The 22988-nt window shown below is 38.0% G+C and overlaps 1 protein-coding gene across 7 annotated transcripts in view; it reads left to right on the forward strand.

The window, feature by feature from the left end:
* EPC1 (enhancer of polycomb homolog 1) overlaps positions 1 to 22988 on the forward strand; it is a 65338-nt gene that overhangs the window by 38006 nt on the left and 4344 nt on the right. For 2 of the 7 annotated variants that reach the window (XM_041487360.1, XM_041487396.1), the window contains 12 exons: positions 2779 to 2938; positions 4945 to 5090; positions 5172 to 5378; positions 5759 to 5907; positions 7251 to 7407; positions 8695 to 8871; positions 8984 to 9073; positions 9159 to 9307; positions 10409 to 10761; positions 16329 to 16412; positions 22689 to 22807; positions 22889 to 22975. In XM_041487360.1, coding sequence (XP_041343294.1) covers positions 2839 to 2938; positions 4945 to 5090; positions 5172 to 5378; positions 5759 to 5907; positions 7251 to 7407; positions 8695 to 8871; positions 8984 to 9073; positions 9159 to 9307; positions 10409 to 10761; positions 16329 to 16412; positions 22689 to 22807; positions 22889 to 22975 — 1818 coding nt within the window. In that variant the 5' untranslated portion in view covers positions 2779 to 2838. The remainder of the gene's footprint in view (positions 1 to 2778; positions 2939 to 4944; positions 5091 to 5171; positions 5379 to 5758; positions 5908 to 7250; positions 7408 to 8694; positions 8872 to 8983; positions 9074 to 9158; positions 9308 to 10408; positions 10762 to 16328; positions 16413 to 22688; positions 22808 to 22888; positions 22976 to 22988) is intronic. The other 5 variants (XM_041487371.1, XM_041487406.1, XM_041487387.1 and 2 more) reach the window with 3 other exon arrangements.

Here is a 22988-nt window from a genome sequence, read left to right on the forward strand (position 1 = left end):
TGTAACTCCTGGAATGCACTGGGTGGATGTGACACTAACCACAGCCAAGAGCACCTGTGTTGAAGCAAGCAGATGTTGAAGTAGCTGTGATCCAGCAAGAAGCTTGGAACAGAGAGAAATGAGAAAGATGAGAAACCTTGCCCCAGGGATAGAAGAAGAAAACCTCTGTTCTCAGAGATAATAGAAGAGAGGTTTTATTTCTATATTAGATCAGCTCATGCTTAAAGTTGCATCCTAATAAGCTGAGATGACCCATGGTGGTAGTTGTGGGAATTCTACCAAACCGTGGGAGGAACTTCACAATTGCAGATTTCCGGGTGGCTGCTATTCGTGAAAATTAAAACGATGAGAGAACTGTTTGTTGTGGAAAAGTCTCCCTGGCATGGCAGGAGAGACTCCTTTCCCTAAGTGAACTGAAGAAAGATGATTTTAGAAGTGGTAAACTGACTGAAAATACCAGATTTTGAATCTTTGTGTTGTCCAGTGGTAAAGGAAAGAAGAGTTGGGAGGAGAAGGTTTATCCTGATTCTTATTCTTCTTTTAGTTCTGTAAATAAAGTTTTGAGCCTGCTTTTGCCCATCTCCTAATCCTTATCTCACAGCAGAAAATGAGTAAATAATTCTAGTGAGTGTCCTGGTGTTGGGCCAGCACTCAACCCACCTCAGTTACCGGGATTGAGAGAGATGTGCTGAGCCACCAGCTGAGATACTGAAGATGGGGGCAAAGTTGCTCTTGTGGATTTGTCCAAATAAATGAAAACTTTGATGCATGGAAATGTGAGATGTAGTTGCCTTGTCTGCTTAGTTTCTTCTGTTTAGTGGAGTGTCCTTTTAGGTGAATTGAAATTGATATGGACAATTAACAAGCGAGTTAACTTTTTTCAGTGGGGGAGATTTCATCCAATTGCTTTCCATAATATGTGGCACTGCTAAGACTCTCTGCTCACATACTGAGTGTTGTTGTAATTGGGATGAAAGGCAAAACCATGATTTGTGCTTTTGTTTTAAGAATACTGTTAGGATTTCTTTAAATACAGAAAACTTTAACCTGTTAGTAAAGAACTGTAGGCTACTGGTACTTACTAGTTTTGTCCATGTCAGAGATGGACATGGACACAACTAGTAAGAGAAAGTGGACACACCATGGACACAACAACAGAGAAATTGGAATCTTAATTTAGTGTATAGTATCCTTTTCTTCTCTGAAATAAAGCTTTTTTTTTGGTGTTTAGAAACACAAGCTGGGATAAATATACCATGGACCCTTAATATTATTATAATACCAGTAAGCGTTTGCTGAACTAAAAGAACATTGGCTATGATTATCCATTTGATGCAGAATCCTGCTGGGCTATATGAAGATAAAGCTTATTTCCCTGTTAGGCAACAAGTTGAAGCTGTGTAATCCTGAAGAATTATTACAGTTTACAAAATATTGAGGTGTCTGACAGCAGTAGTTCAGTAAAAGGTAGAAAATAAATTAGTTTGTCCATACCCAGGAAGGAATGCTGCCACACGTCCTAGGTGACATGTGTGTCTGGGCTTAACAAAAGCTTCAGGTCAAAACCAGTGCAGTCAGAACCAGTTGCAAGTTCTTCTTGCAGCTCTGCTATGCCTTGTTCTCATGATTGGTCTCTTTCCATGAAGAAGCTTTTTAACCAGGGGACAGATGTGAAATAATGTCTGTAGCTTGTGTGAAGATAGATTCAAATCCTGTGAATTCTTTTAGCAGAACTACATGTTAGAACACAGTTGAATTTCAGGCTGCATCAACCTTGCAGTTTACAATAAAGCCTATTTTATAGTCTTTATTATTTATCTTTTTCTTAAGTTTAGACAGAAGATCTTAATTGCCCTTACTGTACCAAAGTAATTAAATTGAAGTCAGACAGCCAAAGATTTAATAAGATCATATGGATAAGCATCATACATTCAATGTTAAAACTAACTATCACTGTTGCCCTTCTGCTGCAGTTCCTGCTTTCAAATATTTCAGTGTTTTGAGTATTTCTCAGCATCTCACTGAGAGATGTATAGACATAACTATTGTAGCACTGGTTTACTGAGCACCTGGGGAGGAACAGAATAGAAACTTAGGAAGCCAGCACTGCTAATGAGGAAGTAAGTACCTTGTTGTATTGTTGGTAAACCAGTTAAAGACGTGCTCATCTGTGTGGTTTCTCTTAGTAGCTGTATGAACCCTGCTGGTATTACTCGCTGTTTTGACCAGAACTATGGGAAAAATTGATTGCATTTTTACTGTTTTTTGATGGATTAGGAGAAGGAAAGGGAGGATAATGGGAAACATTGCAATAAAATGAGAGTCTGCAGGAGTCATTCACTATGTAGAGGTCGTTGCTGTTCATTGACAGTGATGGCAAAGCCTCCTATGTGGTTTTCTGACATTACTGGGAATAAATGGCCTAAGCAACTACAGAATGCTACTGGAGTCAATATCTGTCTGCAACTACTTGTTATAGTCTGTATGTGTAATCAGTCCAAGTGTCTCTCCAGGAACATGTCAGTACGGGTTTGCGTGTCTCGGTGTGCCAGGAGCGCCGACAGGGCTGGAGGAGTTGGGAAGCTGCGGGGTGTCAGGGGGTGTGCAGGGGGACAGCGCCACCTGCCGGGGAACCTCCGGCCTGGGCAGCGCGCTTCGGGCGCCGCCGTCCGCTCTTCAGCCCCGGGCTTTGCAGAGAAATACACCGCCTTCTGCCTGAGCGGGGCTGAGGTCTGGAAATATTTTCTCAGGTTTTCGTTTCACTTTTTTTATTTATAGGAACATCATTTGCAGCGGGCTATCTCAGCACAACAAGTCTATGGAGAGAAGAGGGATAACATGGTTATACCGGTTCCAGAAGCAGAAAGTAATATCGCATACTATGAATCTATATATCCTGGAGAATTTAAAATGCCAAAGCAGCTGATTCACATACAGCGTAAGTAATTCATTCACTGAGGTCTACATTGAGTCTGCTTACTCCAGGCAGCAGTTGACAGAAGGAGAGGACCCAGTCTTAAGCTGTGCCAAGGGAAATGTAGGTTGGATGTTAGTAAAGTTTTTTACAGAAAGAGTGAGAAGTAGTAGAATTGTCTGCCCAGGGAGGTGGTAGAGTTACCGTCCCTGGATGTGTTTTAAAAAAGATTGGACGTGGCACTCGGTGCCTTGGTTTAGTTGAAGTCCTAGGGCTTGGGTTGGACTTGATCTTGAAGGTCTCTTCCAAACTTGTGATTTTGTGAGAATTTAGTTTTGCCAGTAGTTAGGGCTTTGTTCATAAATGTCTGTTAAGCTCCCCTCAAGACTGATTTCTGAGAATTAATTTTTTCAACATATGGTTGAAAAAAAGTTGAAAAACACTACTTGCTAAAAAAATGTTTAATTCTTGCTCAGTAGTAACAGTTTGGAGGGAAATTTAGGTTTGTTAGCAAGCACAGACACAAATCTTCTTAAAGAGGAAAATACATAATGCATCCCTAAGAAACAGAATACCTGTCCCTGGAGCATCTCCGGGATAAAATGGCAGTGGAGTGGATTGGGGAGGCACCCAGAAATTACAATAGAAGTAGAAGTATTTACCTATGCCTGGTGCAAGTATTCTATGTCTAAAAGCAGATGGGGTTTTATATCACTGATGACTTGCAAATTTGTTGTGGTTTTGTTTTTGTTGGAAGATAGCAGCTATTTGCTGTGGATACGACCCATGTGAGCACCACATTACTTCAGATAACTTTGGAAAAAATTATGAAAAATGCAGTTTGTTGCAGAATTCTATTGTATGGTGTAATGAGCAGAATTGAAAAAGTAGTATCTGTGCTATTTAAACATAACTCATGCCTAATTAACTTCAGTTAAATGCTAGAGTTATGCCATTCTGTAATAGCTTAAAATATTTGAATTGTAGAATAGTGTGGGTTGAAAGGAGCCTTTAAAGATCACCTAGTTCCAAGCTCCCCACAATGAGGGGAGTTCAACTTTATCAAGTTGCTCAGAGCCTGGTCCAGCCTAACTGTGGGTGTTTCCAGGTATGGGCATCCACCAGTTTTCAGGCAACCTGTTCTAGTGTTTCACCTCCCTCATTGTAAAAAAAGTTCTTCCTTCCTACTAGCAGTCTTCCATGCTGATATTAAGGTTGTACTTTTCATTTTTATTTTCCTTATCTGGCTGTTGTTACAGCTGGAATGTGCAAATGTCAATTTGAAGCTGCACTGTATTTTAGCTATTTGTTTATTAAAAATAGATACATGTTTTCACGTGTGCACTTGGAAAGAAATTTGTGTCTCTTATCAGCCACAGCAATTTGAATGAGGCATGAGAGCTAGGGAGTTATGTTTCAAATGCAGTGATGCATTTTTGTAGGATACTGTGGAAAACAGTTGTTTGCATTCTGCAAGACGTTACTTGTGTTTGGAGATGCTTTGTGACATAGGGTAGATCATGCTGGGCCAGTGTAGCCTGACTCATCTACATCACAAAATTCATTGATGAAAATATGTTAAGATCATAAAAGATCATAAATATGTTAAGATCACAATCTGCACATGCTTTGGTAGGAGTACCTTTGATGTATGTTTGGGCTGAAATCTGAACTGCTGATCATACAATACATAAAGCTCCAGAATGCTTGGCAGCATTGAAGATTTTAATGAATCTAAAAATGTCTTATTGAAGCAGGGAGGCAGTAAGCTGTTAGTTGGTTTGACCACTAAAAAGTTTTCATTGGTTAACGAAACCATAACAGGTAGATGTCAGCTTTTCTGCCTAATTTTTAACAGGGTCATTTTTTTCAAGAAAAAAACCTCAATGTTTACATCCATGTGGAAGTAGCATTATTACAACATTCAAACAAATGATTGTAGTTTTCTCTTGAGAAGTGTGGTGTGTGCTGTGGGCACTATTAGAACAATACATTTTTGTAGTAAAACTAACCTTCACTGTATCATTTAGCTTTTAGTTTGGATGCTGAGCAGCCAGATTATGACTTGGATTCGGAAGATGAGATCTTCGTGAATAAGTTGAAGAAACGAATGGACATCTCTCCTTTGCAATTTGAGGAGATGATAGACAGACTAGAAAAGGGCAGCGGTCAGCAGGTACAGTGGTACTTCGAATAAAGAATTTGAAATACACACTGTATTACTGTATGAAAGTGACATGCTGGGTTTTACATTTAGCCAGTCAGCCTGCAAGAGGCCAAGCTGTTGCTGAAGGAAGATGATGAATTGATCAGAGAAGTGTACGAGTACTGGATTAAAAAGAGGAAAAATTGTCGAGGTCCTTCACTTATTCCAGCAGTGAAGCAGGAAAAACGAGATGGCTCCAGCACAAATGACCCTTACGTTGCTTTTAGAAGACGCACGGAAAAAATGCAGACTCGAAAAGTAAGTGTATCGGTGCCTTTCTCAGCTTTTTTTTCTTTTCATTCTCCCTCTTTCCAAAGTTGCTTATTTCAAGAAAAAATGTATAACACAATAAAAAATTGAATGTTCTATTTTTAATTTGCAAGGGCAAAACCCATAAAACGTTTTAGTTGCACTATTGAACGAAAGTTCATGTTCACTTTTTCACTAAATTTACTGTTACACAGCTTGCCAACACCCTAAGTAGGTTTATCACTGATAATAACATGCATATGCTTCTCTTTGGTTTAGCATGTGACTTGTCTTTTTTTTTTTAATATACCTAAATATTTATAGCTTACTTTAATTGAGATTATTTAACTTAAATGGTGTGAGGAAACATGTGTTTTATGTATTTGCAGAACCGAAAAAATGATGAAGCTTCTTATGAGAAGATGCTGAAGCTGCGTCGAGATCTGAGTCGTGCAGTAACCATCCTGGAGATGATAAAAAGGAGGGAAAAAAGCAAGAGAGAGTTGCTGCATTTAACACTGGAGATTATGGAAAAAAGGTAATGTTTACTGAAAATTTGCTGCAGAAAGCATTGGAAAGTACTTTATATTTGGGTTGCTGCAAATATTTGAACAGTGGGAGATTTTTAAAATAAGTTCAGACTCTGTTTCACATTTACAGGATAGCATATTCATATTTGCCTTTGGAGAAAAAATAAAACATTAGAAGTTGTTTATTAAGGGAGGGTTATTGTCATATTAAGCTACATTGTTCCATTATGTGTGTAGATACTTTCAAACATAGGTATCTACTCTGTTTATTATACCAGAAGAGAGATCATAGCTTCAAGCAAAGTCATTTCAAGTTGTGTTAGTATGCAGATTAGGGAAATCCCAGCTATTTTTAAGGCCAGTTTCAATCAATACCATTCTTTGATGTAATGATCTCCATTCTTTGCAAAAAGTTTGTTCTCTTGAGGAATTACAATACCCTCTTGAGGAAAACAAGCATTTCATGCAGCATTAAATGTGAGAGTCCTCTCCAGCTAGTGCTGCTTTTGCCATCCTGTTGATTGTCTGTGTTGTGGGCCAAATGCTCTGCCAAGTGTCGCTTTCCCAGTTGACTGAGGATCACAGTTGTAGTGTGGAGTTGTCCTTTAGGTTGATATTTAGCATCTGAATAGACTTTTCTAGCCTAAGTGTCCATGCTTGAAAGCGGATGTTCCGAGTCAGTACATTAAAATTGCAGAATTGACTTCTTAGTCTGGGTTTTTAGGGAGACAGGCTGAATTGGCTCTACCAGGGCACTTCTTCTAAGCCCTGAGCATTTTCAGCAGAAACAGAGGGGAGAGAAATCATGAAGATTTTTCCAGTTGCTTTTTAAAGAAAATAAGCTATTGAATAGAGGAAAGACTCCAACACCTCCCTCGGAGTAGAGAACTCAGCATTTGTCACAGGACTTGAAATGTAATGTTTCATGGATCTACTTATTGAAAGTACTCTGTAACACAACAGGAGGATTCATGAATAAGACATTCTGTTTCACTGTTTAAAACTTTTTGAATGATAAATTCTTGAGATGATACCAGTCCCCAAGGAAAGGGGTGGGTAACCCTCTCCTTTTCTTTACAGTATTGCCGTTTGGAGATGCTTTACAGAGTAGTTACCCTTTTTTATCTGTCAGCACATGCGATGAATTTTGTGTTATTTGTCTCCTCCTCTGGAATAATATTTTTTGCACTTCTTGCTGATTTACAAATTGTTATTCGTCTCCTTCTCTGGAATAATATTTTTTTGCACTTCTTGGGGTATTCCTTTTACCCCAAGTTGCAAGTATTAATTTGTTTCTCTCATGTTTTTACCAGATTGATATTGTACTCCAACAAATTTATTCTGATTTCAGGTATAATTTGGGTGACTACAGTGGAGAGATCATGTCTGAAGTCATGGCACAGCGGCAGCCGCTTAAACCCACCTATGCTATTCCCATTATTCCTGTGACTAACAGCAGTTCTTTTAAACACCAAGAAGCTATGGAACTGAAAGAATATAAAGTTAAAGTAAGTCATGCCAATAACCGAGTTATTATTTGTCTGTGTAGTGTACAAAATACACCATTTTAGGATTGGAGGAGGGAGGAAGCTTTTTGGGACTGGCAATAGGGAAGCAAAGCTGCAAGTGAAATAAAATGGCTTTGTTCTGCTGGAGTTTCAAGGATAATAGATTACCAGCATTCCTCAAGATAGAAATAAAGGAAGTACAGGCAAACTACAGATAAAAGGTCACGTGAAATTGTGTTCTTATTCATGAGGATGGAAACATTTTTCTTTACATATTTCTTTACATATTTCATATTTTTGTCCATAAAGCTGGGATGTTCTTAACAAAACTGTATTTATCATCATGAGGCATTGTATGAAGATAGAACTAATGATGTGAATACCATGTATTGTTCTAAGCTATGTAGTTAATTTAATAGCAAGGGTTAGAGTTTGTTTTGTTTCTACAATATGATCCAGTGATAGTTCTCTCCCTGCTGTATATCTTTGGTTTAATATTATTTGATTTAGACAGCTGACAAGTACTTTTCCTCCCTGCAGGCTTTAATTCTTTGTCATAGAAACCATAGCTACAGTGCGAACAACTGAGCATGTTAAATAGGTCAGGTGACACAGGATAAAGGCTGAGGTATAATCTGAATTTTAAACCAAGGCAACTTGTAACTGAAGAATATCCAGAGGCTGTTCTGAATTTGACAAGGTGGCTTTGATCAGTGCATTCTTCCACTGCTAGTAAAGCATTGTCCTGTGATTGCTGGTGTATACTTGCTTATCAGTGATGTTGGATCAGTGCAGTGTCTCACTGCTTGGAAACATGGGAAGTACTCTTAAACTTAACTTTGCATAGTATTTTTAATTTTCAGAGATTTTTGCAAGATTATAGGTATCTTTGAGAAGTCTCTTTTTGCCTTCAGAGCATTGCTTGGTACTTAGTAATACCCTGACACTGCATAAATGGCTATCAGTTAAAAATGCTAGGAAATAAAAAAGGTGCCCCATAGATACCATGATATATATTTTGGTCTCCTTCTCCAAAGTAGTACTGTTACCTTAAGTGCTGGTGAGTTACCTACCACAGATAGAGCAAGCAGTGCTTGATTCCACATTGTCTGTTCAATGTTTCTGGAAGTGAAATACAGACACTGAAGTGACTGCATGTTTTACTGGAACATGGTAGAGAGATGAATTCATGTCATTAGCTTGCTTACACAGGCGTTTACTTAAACTCCTGTTTTAATGTAATTTTCTTCTGTGTGTAATTTTACACTGCTTTCATTTTTCTTGCAGCAAGATAAACCTGATGTTATTAGACCCAAAAGAAAGTATGAGAAGAAGCCAAAAGTCTTACCTTCGTCCGCTGCTGCTACTCCTCAACAGACAAGTCCTGCTGCACTGCCAGTCTTTAATGCTAAAGATTTGAATCAGTATGATTTTCCTAGCTCAGATGATGAACCTCTTTCCCAGGTAAGGACCTCTAGTGTTTTGTGCTGCCCTTTGGGAAAGAGCAGAAGTAAAACTTGGGAATTTTGTAATACCTCTCCTCATACACCACTCTCACCTCGCCCCCTCTTCAAAGGTTTTGTCTGGTTCTTCGGAGGCTGAGGAGGAAAATGATCCCGATGGTCCTTTTGCCTTCCGCAGGAAAGCAGGCTGTCAGTACTATGCTGTAAGTAGAATTTCCTTGTGCATTGTAAGACAGAGTGTTATTGTGTGAAAACATCTCGTGTTAAATTGTTTAAAATTATTTTAAGCCTCATTTAGACCAACCTGGCAACTGGCCGTGGAGTAGCCCTAAGGAGGGAAGATTAGGAGATGTGCGTTACAGATACTGCTTAACCACCCTCACTGTACCCCAGAGGTGTATTGGGTTTGCACGAAGACGGGTTGGCCGTGGTGGAAGGTAAGTGCTGTGTAATTGTTGCTGTTTTTTAAAAATATAATTAAATCAGTAAGATGCAAAGAAAAAAAACCTAAAAAAACCCCAAAAATCAAAAAAAATGGAGACATCAAAGGTAGATTAGCTCGCTAATGTCTCCTTTTTTGTTTTGCACTAGTGGATGCTGTTTTAGTAACATTTTCCTAAATAGTTCCCAGGGTTTTCTATTGCTTGCACTCCCATTTTTGGCATGAAAATGCATGTATATCTTCAGTTGTGATTGGTTTGTTTTTAAATTGTTTGCATAGCTATCCTCAAATAGTAGCATTTCAAGATACCAAAGATTGTATTTTGCAAAAAATGCTTTTCAGAGTCTAGGCAGTATTGGGTGATTTTGGGAGAGATGCTTAGAAATGATAATAACTGTTACATTTCAAACATTGTAAAAAAATATCAAATAATTACTTATTTCAGCATTTTGCTTTTAACAATCTTTACTGAAAACAAATTATAAATGGTTGTGTGTGTAAGTATGTGATGTCTTTAAGAAAATAGTACATTTGTATTAAATTTTTATTAAAAGTAAGGATGTGATTTGCACTTCAAACTTATGCTTAGCACCTCTTCACATATTATTAGTAAGCCAGCTTGGCCAATCAGCAAAGTTGGAATGAAATCTGCTGGCTCTTACTGGATGGTTTCCAAGGGGATTTGGATGTTAATGTGTAACATCCCTACTGTTTTGGGATGGTTGTAGGTATAGTCAGTACATAAGGGAGTAAGGCTTTGGCAATGAAGTTACTTTAGGAGGGCATATTAATCACCTTTTACTTAAGCAGTGTTATTCTCTAGATCTTTTTGTTTTAGTTCTGTGTTGAAGTGTCTTTAATAAAAATGTGATGTTGTACCTCAGCTTTTCTTGAGACAGTAGAAGCTAGAATATACCTAAATACTACTGTGAAATAGGTGGTCATGGGAGTGTGTATGTGTGTGTTGGCTTGTTCTAGAACACTTTTGTGTAGCTTTTTTTATCCTTTAATCATCCACAAGCACACATGTCAAACTGGCAACTTCCTTGGTGTTTTCTTGCCGCTGTTTAATTTTGTGTTGTTCTCCTGGTTTTAGGGTGCTACTGGACAGAGCGCATTCGGACTACGATAGTGCATTTCATCAGCTGGATTTGGAAGGGTTTTCCTCATCGCAACACTCTTCAATCAGTCAATTTGCCAATACCTCAGAAACAAATACCTCGGACAAATCTTTCTCGAAAGACCTCAGTCAGATACTAGTCAATATCAAATCATGTAGATGGCGGCATTTTAGGCCTCGGACACCATCCCTACATGACAGTGACAATGATGAACTCTCCTGTAGGAAATTTTACAGGGGTTTAAATCGAACAGGCACAGCACAACCCGGGACCCAGACATGCAGTACCTCTATACAAAGTAAAAGTAGCAGTGGTTCAGCACATATTGGTATGTTTATTTTAACAAACTTGCTTCTAGAAGTTTTAAACTTACATCAGAAAATCCAGAGTATCATTAGGTCATCCATATTTTACATTGTGGTCTATTTTGAGGGTAACAGCATATCTTCAAGTGTATATTTTTTTGCTTCATTGAATTTATTTGCATTTTTTGCTAACGGTAGTGTACTGCATCTGAGATTTATACAAATGCTACAATGGTATGTAATTACAATTGTAGAAGCATAAAATTGAAACAATAGTATTGTGTAGGGTTTAAGTTCACTGAATATTTGAATTTTTTAAAATTAAAAATACATTAATTGAAATGTTAATATAAATATTACGTACCGAATTTTTTCTAGTACAAGGTCTGGCAGTGATGGGAAATGTTCAGGTAAAATGTTTGCATTTCGAGTCCCAGGATGCTATGAATTCTTACTTGAACTTAAATGAACTTACTTCTTGGCTGGGAAATAGCATTTATCTAGCACATCCTCACTGATACATCTGCTTATGCTTAGCAAAACTCTTGGACTAATCACCTCTACATCTTGTCAGCAAGTGGCAGATTACATCTTATAGAACCTAATTACAGGTTTGAGGATCTGACTCTGAAAAAATGTGATGTGTTAGTGGTTTTTAATTGGAACACTATTGGATAGCATCACTCTTGCTGCTTCTCACTGGAAGACTGGTATTTATATGGTTAGAATGGAACTTACCAGCTCATCAAAATTCATGAGTTACTTATTGCAAATGTCATCTTTTTATAGAAGGTTAAAGTGACGTTGTGTTTTATATAAAACAACCTTAGAAGTTCACCATGGTTTCGTAAGAAGTCTCTAGAATCATATTTTCCTTGCCATTTTCAATTATGGCTTTGGAAATCAATCAGAAAACCTGGATAATGTAGGAGTGCGGTGAGCAGAGATGCATATACCTAATAAACTAAGTTAGTTTTGGGTTGTTTTGGTGATTTGCTTTAAAGACTGTTACTCTGGTTACCAGATAACTTTAATCTTCTGTTTGCCACTATATTATATGCCTTCCCTCCTCTATCATGTTTTGAGGTTTTTTCCTGAGAATTCTTTCTCCTTGCATTTGTAGAGTTAGTGAGCAGCAGTTGTTTGCTGCTTTATTTCATGCTTCCTCTCCATGCTGTCCTAGAAGTAGGTCCTTGCCCCCATGCCCCTTTCTTCTTTCATGATTCTTCTTGCTGGAAATGTACTAGGGCTAAAACTGATGGTTCTTATGGTTTGTGATCTTAGTGGCTTTTGGTGTTTAAATTCTGCTCTTTCACTGGCTTGAATTAGTAAAACAAGTCCAGAAGTGAATGAGGGCATTCTCTGCCTGGTGGCCAGGCTGAACTGTGATAAAGGGTAGCCAGATGAGGAGAGTGAAAACAAAACTAATGGTTGTTGAATAGACCGTAAATACACTGCGAAGTATTCATGGACAGTGCTTTACATTTGAAAGTCACATAGACTTGAAAAATCGGCTGATGGAGTTTGAAGCTCCTGTCTGTGTGTGTATCTGTATAAATAAACACACACACACATCCTTCTAGAGTGTTTTTTCCCTGAAATAGATGGTAAGAATATTTATCTACATCATTTAGGAATTAAATGGAATTATTTATGTTGATGAATCCCATAGAAGGTTTTAATTGTGTGTTTGCTGTGGGAATTGTGTGTTTGCTGAAGCCTGTGGGAAAGTAATACCTGCTAGTGTAAGTACCTGGTATAATACATTCATTTGTGCTTGGAATTCTGTGGAGATTATGTAATATCTGTGAAAAACATTGAAGTATTCCAAGCTTTTCAAAATACAAATGTGGAGTTTAGTTTCATAATTTTGCTAGGATGTGATACAGAAATTAAATACAGCTGTATTTTCAATAAAAAAATACAGCTGTCTGAATTCATAGGTATACTTTAAATTGGTTATCAGAGCCTTTGGATAGTCACTTGTTATTAACATAACCAGGTAGATTTTATACATATAAATAATCTTAATTGTGATTCTTGTGACATTGGAGTTTATGTAAGTCTGTATGTGTGTGGTGTACTTGTTGATCACCTGTTCACGTTTGTAAGGAGCACAGTCTGCTCCATCTTGGTACCAGTGTGGTTTTAGAGGTTTTTTCCATTTTCTAAAAGGATTCTGAGAGATACGTTGTCTATACAGGTCACAGGGGTGTTCAGACATCTTGTGTATGATTCTGACTTCTTCAGAGCTACCTGTCAGTGGGGCTGCAGCTGCCGAGTTCTGTCTTTGTTCTTTCTGTAGCCAATACTGTGAAGAACCTCAGATATCTAACAGCCATACTGACATTTTTGTAGTAGTTACTATTGCAGCTTAACAACCATGTAGGGTTTCCCTGTTGCTCTTTCGTAGTTGTTTTGAAAGCTGGGAGTTTGTGGGTGGGTGTGGACGTTTTAAGTTTGTTTCTCTTTGCCTTTTAGGTTTTTGAAGTGGCAGTTGGTCTTTTGTCAGAAAACACTTATTGAAACGTCTGTATTTTTAAGTAATATTATCCTTTCACTGTTACTGTAAGTTGTGGTCAAACTGTATTACTTGCTTTTAAGATGTTCATCCTGGGGTTCTATAGTGACCTAACAGTGGTGGTCATGTTTATTATGTGCCATCACATGAGTGATTTTTGTTTTCCTGCTAAGAAAGTCTTGAGCTTTTTCTGCATTGCGTGATGCAGACATGCTGCTGACATGGAACAACTGCTGTGGAAAATACTTTTCTTGGGTTTGTTATACATGGCCAGCAGGGCCATGAGGTTGAGATGGTGTCTCAGGTCCTCCTGTTAATGAGAGGATATGCTACAAAAGCTGTGCTGTAACATACCATTCTCTGGCTACAGGGAGCCTTGATTTTCATCCTGAAGATCAGAGAGAAGTTTCCCCAGAGCTGGGCATTTTATAAACATTTTTGAAGTGCCTTTGATCCTGAAGAAATGCAATTTATTCTGATTCTGGCTTTCAGAGTACTTGGTATTAAAGATTTGTGGAAGTTGTTGCATTGAGATTTTGTGTGTAAACTGAGAAGGGGTGTCTTAAAATCCCTTACCAGTTACCTGAGCACTTATGGTGTGCTGAACGCTAGACTTTGGCAGCAGGAGCAAGTGGCTAAGTAGCATCACTTGTGTAGAGGGTGGTTCCTTCTGATCTTACTGGAGAGTTATGAAAAAATATCCCTTTGCCTTCTTGCAAGAAGAGCTGATTAAAAGGTCTTAACACATGTTATTCAGAACACCACTAAAAAGGAAGCAGAAACATTAAAGCATTATTTTTGTGGGGAATTAACTTGTTCAGCAGCAGAATTACTTAAGTAAAGGAGTCTGTATTGCTGGCAGTGTCAGGTTTCTCAGTCATAATCCTCAGAGATGGAGTGTACAGTAGGTATGAGTATTGAGCTGAAGTGTTTGTGTCACCTGTTGATTGGTTTGGTTCTGCCAGGCAAATAGCAGTCTTTGACCTCCATCACTTAAGAGAGTCTGCTTTCTGCTGGAGACTTTCTGTTAAATATGGATCTTGTAAACAGAAGTTAGAGACAGTTTAAGCTGCACACATGTATCATTCCATTTCAGCCTTGTGTTTAGGAAGCAGAGCAGAGATACCTGTCACTAGAGGAATACTGGAACACTGGTTCCAGTAAGAACAGGCAACCAGGCTCTGCTAAGAGCAGGCAACTGTCTTGCATTCTGTTGCCTTCTTCACCCAGAAGCTGGTTCGCTTTGAAAACAGTGTCTGAAAGCTGGCAGGACTAAAGAGACTGACTGGAGCCTGCTCAGCTGAGTAGAGAAATCACTCTTAGAGAAGAAGCCTTACTGAAAACTGTTAGGTTTTGTGTTTGGGATTGTGTATATGAAACATACATACTATATATGAAAAGCTGTGGGTATCCAGAACACAGTCAAATGCCTTGCATTTTCTTGTAAACCGGACATTTAGGTGATGTGAGGCAAATTGTGCATAGCTGTTCGGTAACTTCTACTGTGGGAGTTGCATAGAAATAACATTTTCCCGGTAAACTTGCATGGTTTTTTTGGGCCTCTTAATCTGCTTTTTAAAGGCAATTTTCCATGTTTGGGGATCTACCAGGGCAGTGAGCTGTGCTTCCATTTCCCAAATATGTAATGTTGGCTGATGGATCTATTCTTGCTCAGCCTGGACAAGATGACAGAAGGCTTTGGGGTGACCTAGTTGGGACCTTCCAGTATCTGAAAGGAGCCTACAAGAAAGATGGGGAGGGACTTTTACGAGAGTGTGTAGTGACAGGGCAAGGGGGAATTGATTAAAACTGAAAGAGTAAGTTTTGATTAGAAGAAATTCTTAGCAAGAAATTCTTTACTGTGAGGATAGTGAGGCACTGGAACAGGTTACCCAGAGAAGTTGTGGAAGCCCCATCCCTGGAAGTGTTCAAGGCCAAGTTGGATGGGGCTTTGAACCTGCTCTTGGGAAGGTGTCCTTCCCCATGGCAAAGGGTTTGGAACTAGATGATCTTTAACGTCCCTTCCAACCCTAACCACTCTGTGATTCTGTACTGTTTTTTCATGTTATCCATTAAGGTGTTATACCTGATGCCAGATTTTAGATAACCTTTTCCCAGAAAGAAACAGGAGGAAGCTTCTCAACCCTTGTGGCAATTCCTTGTAGCAATGTGGAAGGACTTGTCCGTGGCTTTCATGCCATCACTGGCTGTGTTTAGATGTTTTTATTTAACCCTTGTATCTGTAGTATTCTCAACACTGCTCTGTGTTACTGTTTTCCCCTTTTTGAAATGCTTCTTTCACATTACAGGATAAACTTGGTGATGAAAAATACTGAAATTTGTAACAACCACTTCCAGTTATCTTTGGAATTTAATAGTCTTGGCCATCTGTGACTGAGCTGTTGAGATCCTATTTGAAAAGCAATAGCCTCAAGAGTAACATATGTTTATAGCCCATCCTAAACTTAGTTGAAGGAGGAAATATTAAAAGGAAAAGCTTTGTTAGTGTGGGAAATGTGACTGGATGCAGAAGAGCTGGTACTTTTTTAAACACCTGAGCACTTCAACAGACTTCAAGACTTTGTAGTCTTACTAGATCTTGTCATTCACTTTCAATTCAGTTGGAGTAAAACTTTGCTCCAAAGTTGAGGATCTCAGGGCTTGTGGAACTGTTACATTTTGCATCCTGTGCAAGGATGGTCACATTTGTAACTGCAGTAAACTGTATGTACCCTAACTGGCATGTGACATTTTTGGTGGAAACTCATTTTAAGAATAATGAGCAGACAAATAAAAGTGCATAGGAAGGTTTCTAGCTTTCACTCAATGGCTAGTAAAAAATCCTTATTAATTATTTTCTGTCTTGTGCTACCAAGTAGGGAGTGCATATATAGACACTTTATCTAGTGTATAATTTCTCCAGTTCTGATGTTAGGAGTTTCATCCTTAAATTCTGTTGAGCTGAAATGAAAAGCTGTTGTAGTAATAATCAAGGACATAATGATTCATGTTCTCATAGCGTGTAATAATGCCATGTTTAAGTAAAACCGATCTTGAACTTCTTTTCAGAAAGTGAAACATCTTTGGGCCTGGTGCATCAAATACTAAATCACACTGATGGCTCTAAGTCTCTCCAATCTTCTGAATTCACTGGTGAGAATTTGCTATACAGTAGAAAATCTTTAACCAGGCAGAGTAAGCCAGATAACATCTCTCATAAGATAGAGATTTAAGAATGTGATGTTCTGGATTACTTCGCATTGTGATTGATGTTTGCTTTGCATGCACTTTGGCATTAGTAACCACTAACTGTTGTCTTAAAAAGCAGGGATGTGATGCTCTCATATATTTCCCTTAGGAATCATTGTAACATGATATATCATCTTTCCACACACTTTAGCAGTTCTGTAGTTTATTGAATTTCTGAAAAAGTTTGGAAGCTTTAGTTAAGTGAACTTTCTTCTGATCAAAACTGCCTTTTTAATGGTTATCACCTCCACTGGAAGGATCACAGAATCTAGTATTCTCTAAATGGATTAGAAAAGTTGTTTGAACCTAATGTAGTCTTAATGTTTCAGTTTTCCCACTGAAATATATTTCCCACTGAAATACCATTTCTGCTCTTGAGGACAGATACTTAACTTGTTATGAAACAGCTTTTAAGCTACTGTAATTTAAGTATCTAATTTTTGAGATGTTTAACAGGACTGAAACACTTGTCAAAAGGTTTAATTATGCTGTTTGAGTCTCTCAATATTAAAATTTTTAAAAATTTTATTAGAGGAGTAAAAAGCTTACCTAGCTATGTCATTGTGTTTACTCCACAAAACTTGCTCAGTTTGCCTGGTAAATCTAGTGAGCATCTTCCATCCCAGAAATGGAAAAGAATGCCAGTAGTGGGATCAGGAGCTTACACATGCGTTTTCTACTTTCTGGGGTATGCTCCCTGGGTTTTTTTAGAAAACTGGTTATTGTTGTCAACTTAAAAAGAGTCTATATTTTCCTTCTTGAGGGAAGCAAAGTAACAAGTGAGTGACCTCACAGTAAAACTTGCAGCAGTAGTCGGGAGCAGAAGCTGTGGCTGTTGATCATACAAAGGCCCATCTGTTCGTACAGATGGCGCGGCCAGCCCCCCACAGACACTCACTCGTCACTGGCTTTGGCCACTTCTGGGAAGAACTTGAGTTTTCAAAGAAGCTAAATGTAAGCTACAGCATTGTAAGGCTAGGACACGTTAAATGCCGTGTACAATCATTGAGCACTGTTAGAATATTTATATTGCAGTGTAGAACTGCTGCAGACTATGGATCTTTGACAAGTCCATTGACAGTATCACTGTTACTCTGTGGTCTGAAAAGCAATACCTGCTGAGTATCACCATCCCACAGAATTTGGTTGATATGTAAACCGAATCATGTAATTGAAAATTGATATTCAGTGGCTTTACTTCAAGCAAAAAATAGATATGTCATTCTCCCAAAGAGTACAAATACTCATAAAAGTGATTGTAGGAAAACACATTCTTAGTGCAGTGTGAAATAGCTCCGATTTTAATAAAACAGGATTTGTAGCTGTCACTAAGGAGATACTGAGTCATTTATCCTGTCAGTCAGTATCACAGGGTTTTGTTCCTTGTACTCCAAGCTGAAAGCTCCTGAAGTTTTTTCTTCTACCTTCCATTCCTTTTCCAGTCTGTAAGCCCAAAAACGTTTCCTTGCTGCCAAAATACAGCACCAATACAGTTGCAGAATATTTGTGTGTGTTTGTTGTCCCAAGCTGTTAAATGGAGAGGATAACAGCATAACATCTTGTACTGACTTCGAATCTGAAGGTTGTCTCAGCTGAAATGTTACCACTTGATATGGTGTGCTGTAAACAAACAAGAGGCATTTGTATAGCCAAGTCTCTTGGTAAAGAGTTGCCCATTTTCTGATAAGTCTTGAGATGTGAATAACTTCAGATAGAATTGTGCTTAAAGGTTCCTTGTGTTTAAGGTTAGAAAAGAAGGTTAACTTGAGTCAGGTGACTTGCATAAATTACTGAAGGTGTCTTGGAAAGTATGTAGAAGTTTTCTGGCAAGATACAGTTGTTGGCTGTGAAAGACAGTTGAGATATTCTGAAACAGTAATATTCTTGTTTACGGTGTATTAGTAGTGGTGGTTGAGATTTCCCCCTTTATGCATCACTGTGTAGTGATTCGGTGTAGTGGATGAAACTGGGTGTTTTGTCATGGTTTAATTTGGTAAATCCTGCACTATTAAATAGTCATTACTGTGTGATGGAGCCAGCTGAGGTTGGAGCATGCTGCTTGAGAAGAGTCTGTAAGCACTGCATCCTTGTTTGGGGCTGCTGAAGCAACGGCCTGCCTTAAAATCTCATATGTCATCTTTAAACCTTGAATGTTATGTGTTGTCCCCTTTTTAAACTTCAAGCTGTTATGTGGCTTTCTGTTGCTTTACTAATGTTATTTAAAGCCTTGAAGGTATCTGGTAATGTCAGGAATCTGTAACTTTGTGTAGTGTTGTACAGCAATACTCTCCTCAGTTACCAGAAATGTGGTTACTGATTTAAGTGTTCAGAAAAGGTCTGGCTTGCTGCTTGCCTACTCTTTTTTTTCCAGGCAGATAATGAGCAGTGTCTGACAAAAAGAGAATGACATTCATTTTTTCTACTTCTTCTCCATGTACCATTTTTCTTTTGACACACATGAAAGGTTTTCAGCTGTGTCCTTTATCTTTTTTATAACAAAAATGAGAAGCGAGAATAAAATTTTCGAAAGAAAGTTTTTAGGGATACTCACTGTTTTTTTTAGGTGAACTGGTGTTAACAAGATGCTGAGTTTGGCACCCATCCAAGTTGCAACAAAGCTACATTGCAACAAGCAGAAAGTATTCTCTGCAAGCCACCTAACACATTAGTAGCAGCTATGTTTTTGTGCAGGAACACATTCTGTTTGAATTGATTCTTTTAAAAAAAGGTAGCTGAACTTAGACTTGTTCTTTGAGAAGCTCAGGACTGTACCTGCAGATGTAGAGGTGTACAGTCAGTACACCTGTGACTTCACTGTGCTGAGCATATGTGGTTTCCCCAACTCCAGTCACACTTGGGTGCCACAGGAAATGAATATGTAAGGTTAAATAGGTGAAAGTACTTTCATGTGAAGTACATACAAATGGGTTTTTACATGCATAGGAATGGCATTTTTCAGAAGCAACTTATATCTCACAATCAATATGTGTATTTTTTCACTTAAATCTAATGTGGACTGTAGTCTGAGAACAGGAGAGGAAGAAACCTGGTGGTAGTGTAAGCAAAATACATGATGGCTTTTAACAGAAGAGGAATAAAATAATGCTGTCCTAGTTTGCATGTCTCCAGAAGAAATTTTGATTTGGATAGTTCACGGTAGTAGTAATGTTCTCATTGAAACCTTCAATGTAGTGTTTCTTTAGCATGGAGAGGGAAGACCTGGCATATGTAACAGCAATCTATAACCTGTTCTGCTACATTAGCATCTCTGTCTATGGAATGGAGAAGGAATATCAATCAGATTATTTTAGGAGGCTGTAGATTGCAGCAGCTCTTTCTGAGCAGTATTGCCTTTTTAACCTGGATGCAACTGATTCAGAATTTCACAGTAAACCCCTGATAGTGTTGTAAACAGTATTTTGAAATATCTGTTAGACTTTCATTTTTTAATAAGGGAAGCAGCACAAACATTGCTGAGTGTTTAACCTAAATTGAAAGAAAACTGAAATTAGTTGTTCTTGAGTATATTTTCCAGGTACTGTTTTTAAATGGAGGCGGAGCAGTTGGAGTATAGATGAGGGTGATGGTGGTAGTGGGGTTCTTCTGTCACTTGTTTCCTTTGACAGCTGTACAACTTTCCAGAGTGGTGAGAAGCATACAGCTCTAAGGGTCCCAGGCTGTTAAAAAGAAAATAACTGATGTACAATTTCAAAAATACAGCTTTTCAAAATGTCACTTCTGGAAAGAAGAGAGTGCTTCCAGCCATTATTGAGCACAGTCTTTCCTGAACAAACACAGCTCATCTCTATAAGCTTCATTTGCTGCTGTTGCAAAAGAAAGCAGTATTTTGGAGGTGGTTAAACCAACACAGGTGACTGCATTTATCTCAGCTCTCTTTTATAGCTAGAATCTTAAATATACTTTTCAGTTTTCGGGACTTGAAAACTGAAATGAACTACTAATTTCATTTAAATAGGCACAAGTAAGGTGGTTATGAATGGTGGAAGTTTTAATCATAGTCAAAGATGGTGGTACAGCATATCCTTTTTTGCCCTTATCTTCTTTGTCATTCTGTGTGTTGTTTTTATTTACATCACTTAAGCAATTCCTGAGCAGTATATTAACAGTGCTATACTACAGAATAAAATACCTTGTTCATAGAATCTACTGAGTTCGAAGGGACTCATCAGTATCATCAAGTCCAACTCCTGTCCCTGCACAGGACACCCTGATAAATCATACCATAAGTAAATAAATGGAACCTTCAATGTCATTGGCACTACGTTGGCTAAATGCATGTTGAGTCTAAATTTTAGGGTTTGAAAAAACAACATATTACATATCTCTCAGTACCAGAAGAGTACATCCATTTTCCTCCCTCTGTTACTGCTGCTCAGCTTTCTACCTGTTAATCTTTGTGGGCTAAAGCTTTCTTGCTCTAACTTGTGTTGGATGGCAGCTTTAAAAAAATCTAAAGGAGTTGTAAATTGTATTTTTTGTATAAATTAAACAGCCATCTCCTTGAGTATTTGATCAATGAATTCTAGCTTGTTTGGTTTGGGGATTTTTTGTTTGTTTTGTTTTGTGGTTTGTTTTGTTTTTGTTTTTTTTAGTAAGGGCAGTTATGAGTGAGGTTACTACTTTTAGGATATTCTCCTAGAAATAATTTTTAAATATTGCAGTGTTATTTTACTGTAGAAGTAATTGTAAGTAATTTGTTGCTTATGGCAATATAAATAAGTGCTACATCCTTACTTGCTCAAAGATGTTACTTACGCAAAAGGTAATGTGAATGTAACAGCTGAGTAAAATTTTATAGCTTCAAGTGTTCAAATAGGAAACTGCTGCTCATAATTTCAGTGCAATTTCCAATACTTACTAGAAGTAGTTTGGACAATATTTGAACACCAAAAAAAGACAAATGCACCAGGAAAATGCATGCTCAGTAGTGTGTGCTGTGATGTTTCCAAATACTGCAGCCATTTATACTGACTTGTTATTCAAGTTTATACATGAGGTATAATTGGTCTTCAGAATCCTGTTGTATCCAGAAGCAGGACATTATTAGGGTTTTGATGCAAACGTGCTTTCTTCAGGCAAGCAAGCCTGAAGGATTAGATTAACAAAAGATTCTTAAAAATTTCAATTTGTGAACAGGATTTAAGTGTGATTTGTTGCCAAGCAGTTGTGAACTTCCCCAGAAGTGTGACTTCTAGTACATTTTTGAAGTATGAGTACTATTTAAAGCACATATTTGGGAACATTTGTACAATCTGAATATAAAATTGAAGGGATATCTGAAAGGTATATATATTGCAAGGGCATTCAAACTCTAGCATTGATTCTGTTTGTAAATTGGAAGCTGAGACTTCATTTTGTTTTAGAAAAGTAAACTAAAAAAAAAATGCTTGCACTGGAGTTAGTCAATGAAATAGTGATTCTGCTGCACCATTGGGCATCCCCTTGTCAATCTGTATGAATTATCCTTCATGAGTTTTATACCTGTGGGTTAAATGGATAAAACTCTGCCTGACTTGTGATGCACTGACTACTGAGTCACATTTCAAAAATTTTAGAGAGAAGGATGTAGTTCTGTGAAATTTGGTATTGATGGAGTTACTTGTACTTGTGTAGTTACAAACAAAAAAGGTGCTGTACAGCAATAGCCTGCAGAGTTGTCGGCATGCCCAACTTAATGTTTTCAATTGAAACATAAATCTTAGTTGTAGGCCCTTGCTGCCTTCAGAATGCTGTCAGTGAGGGGTGCATTGCAGTTGCCAAGTTTGGCATAGAAACCTATTTCACTAATAATGCCGATACTGTAGTTTCACAAGGTTAAAACAGTGATGCCATTTCTACGTAATCATTCTTTTTAATCTGTTTTTAAAGAGTTTTTGGTGGGGCTGATTGCGTTTTGGTTCCTTTCTCCCTCTCCCTTTTTAATCTCTTGAGCTGAATTCACTTAAAGCCTATATGTTAAACAAACAAAAAGAAAAGGTGTTTGGACAAAAATTTCTAGGAAGATGTCAGCCTCTTTGACATAAAGGTGCATTAAGGCTCTTAGGAACTTGTTGTGGTAGTTCTTGGGGGTGGGGGTTTAGGTTTATGAAGTATATGTGTTTATATACACAACTCCTACATATTTTGATATAGTATTTTCTCGTTTTATATTTTGTTCAGCATTTACAGCCGAACAATACCAGCAACATCAACAGCAACTGGCACTAATGCAGAAACAGCAGCTTGCACAAATTCATCAGCAGCAAGCAAATAGTAATTCCTCTGCCAACACATCACAGGTGAGGGATTTGTCTGTGCTATGATTTATCCCTCATTGTTTCCCACCAGGGTTCATCTCTAATTGTCAACTGTTGCCATAGAACCTTGAAACTAACCAACAGGAAAGTGGCTTTCGCCTGAATCTACATCATAGCCATTCTGTAAAGTGTTTAGAAGGGACACTGCAGGTGAGTGTGGCAG

Source organism: Pyrgilauda ruficollis, unplaced genomic scaffold, assembly GCF_017590135.1.
Source record: "Pyrgilauda ruficollis isolate IOZ18807 unplaced genomic scaffold, ASM1759013v1 scaffold12, whole genome shotgun sequence".
In the NCBI taxonomy this organism is placed as follows: Eukaryota; Metazoa; Chordata; class Aves; order Passeriformes; family Passeridae; genus Pyrgilauda; species Pyrgilauda ruficollis.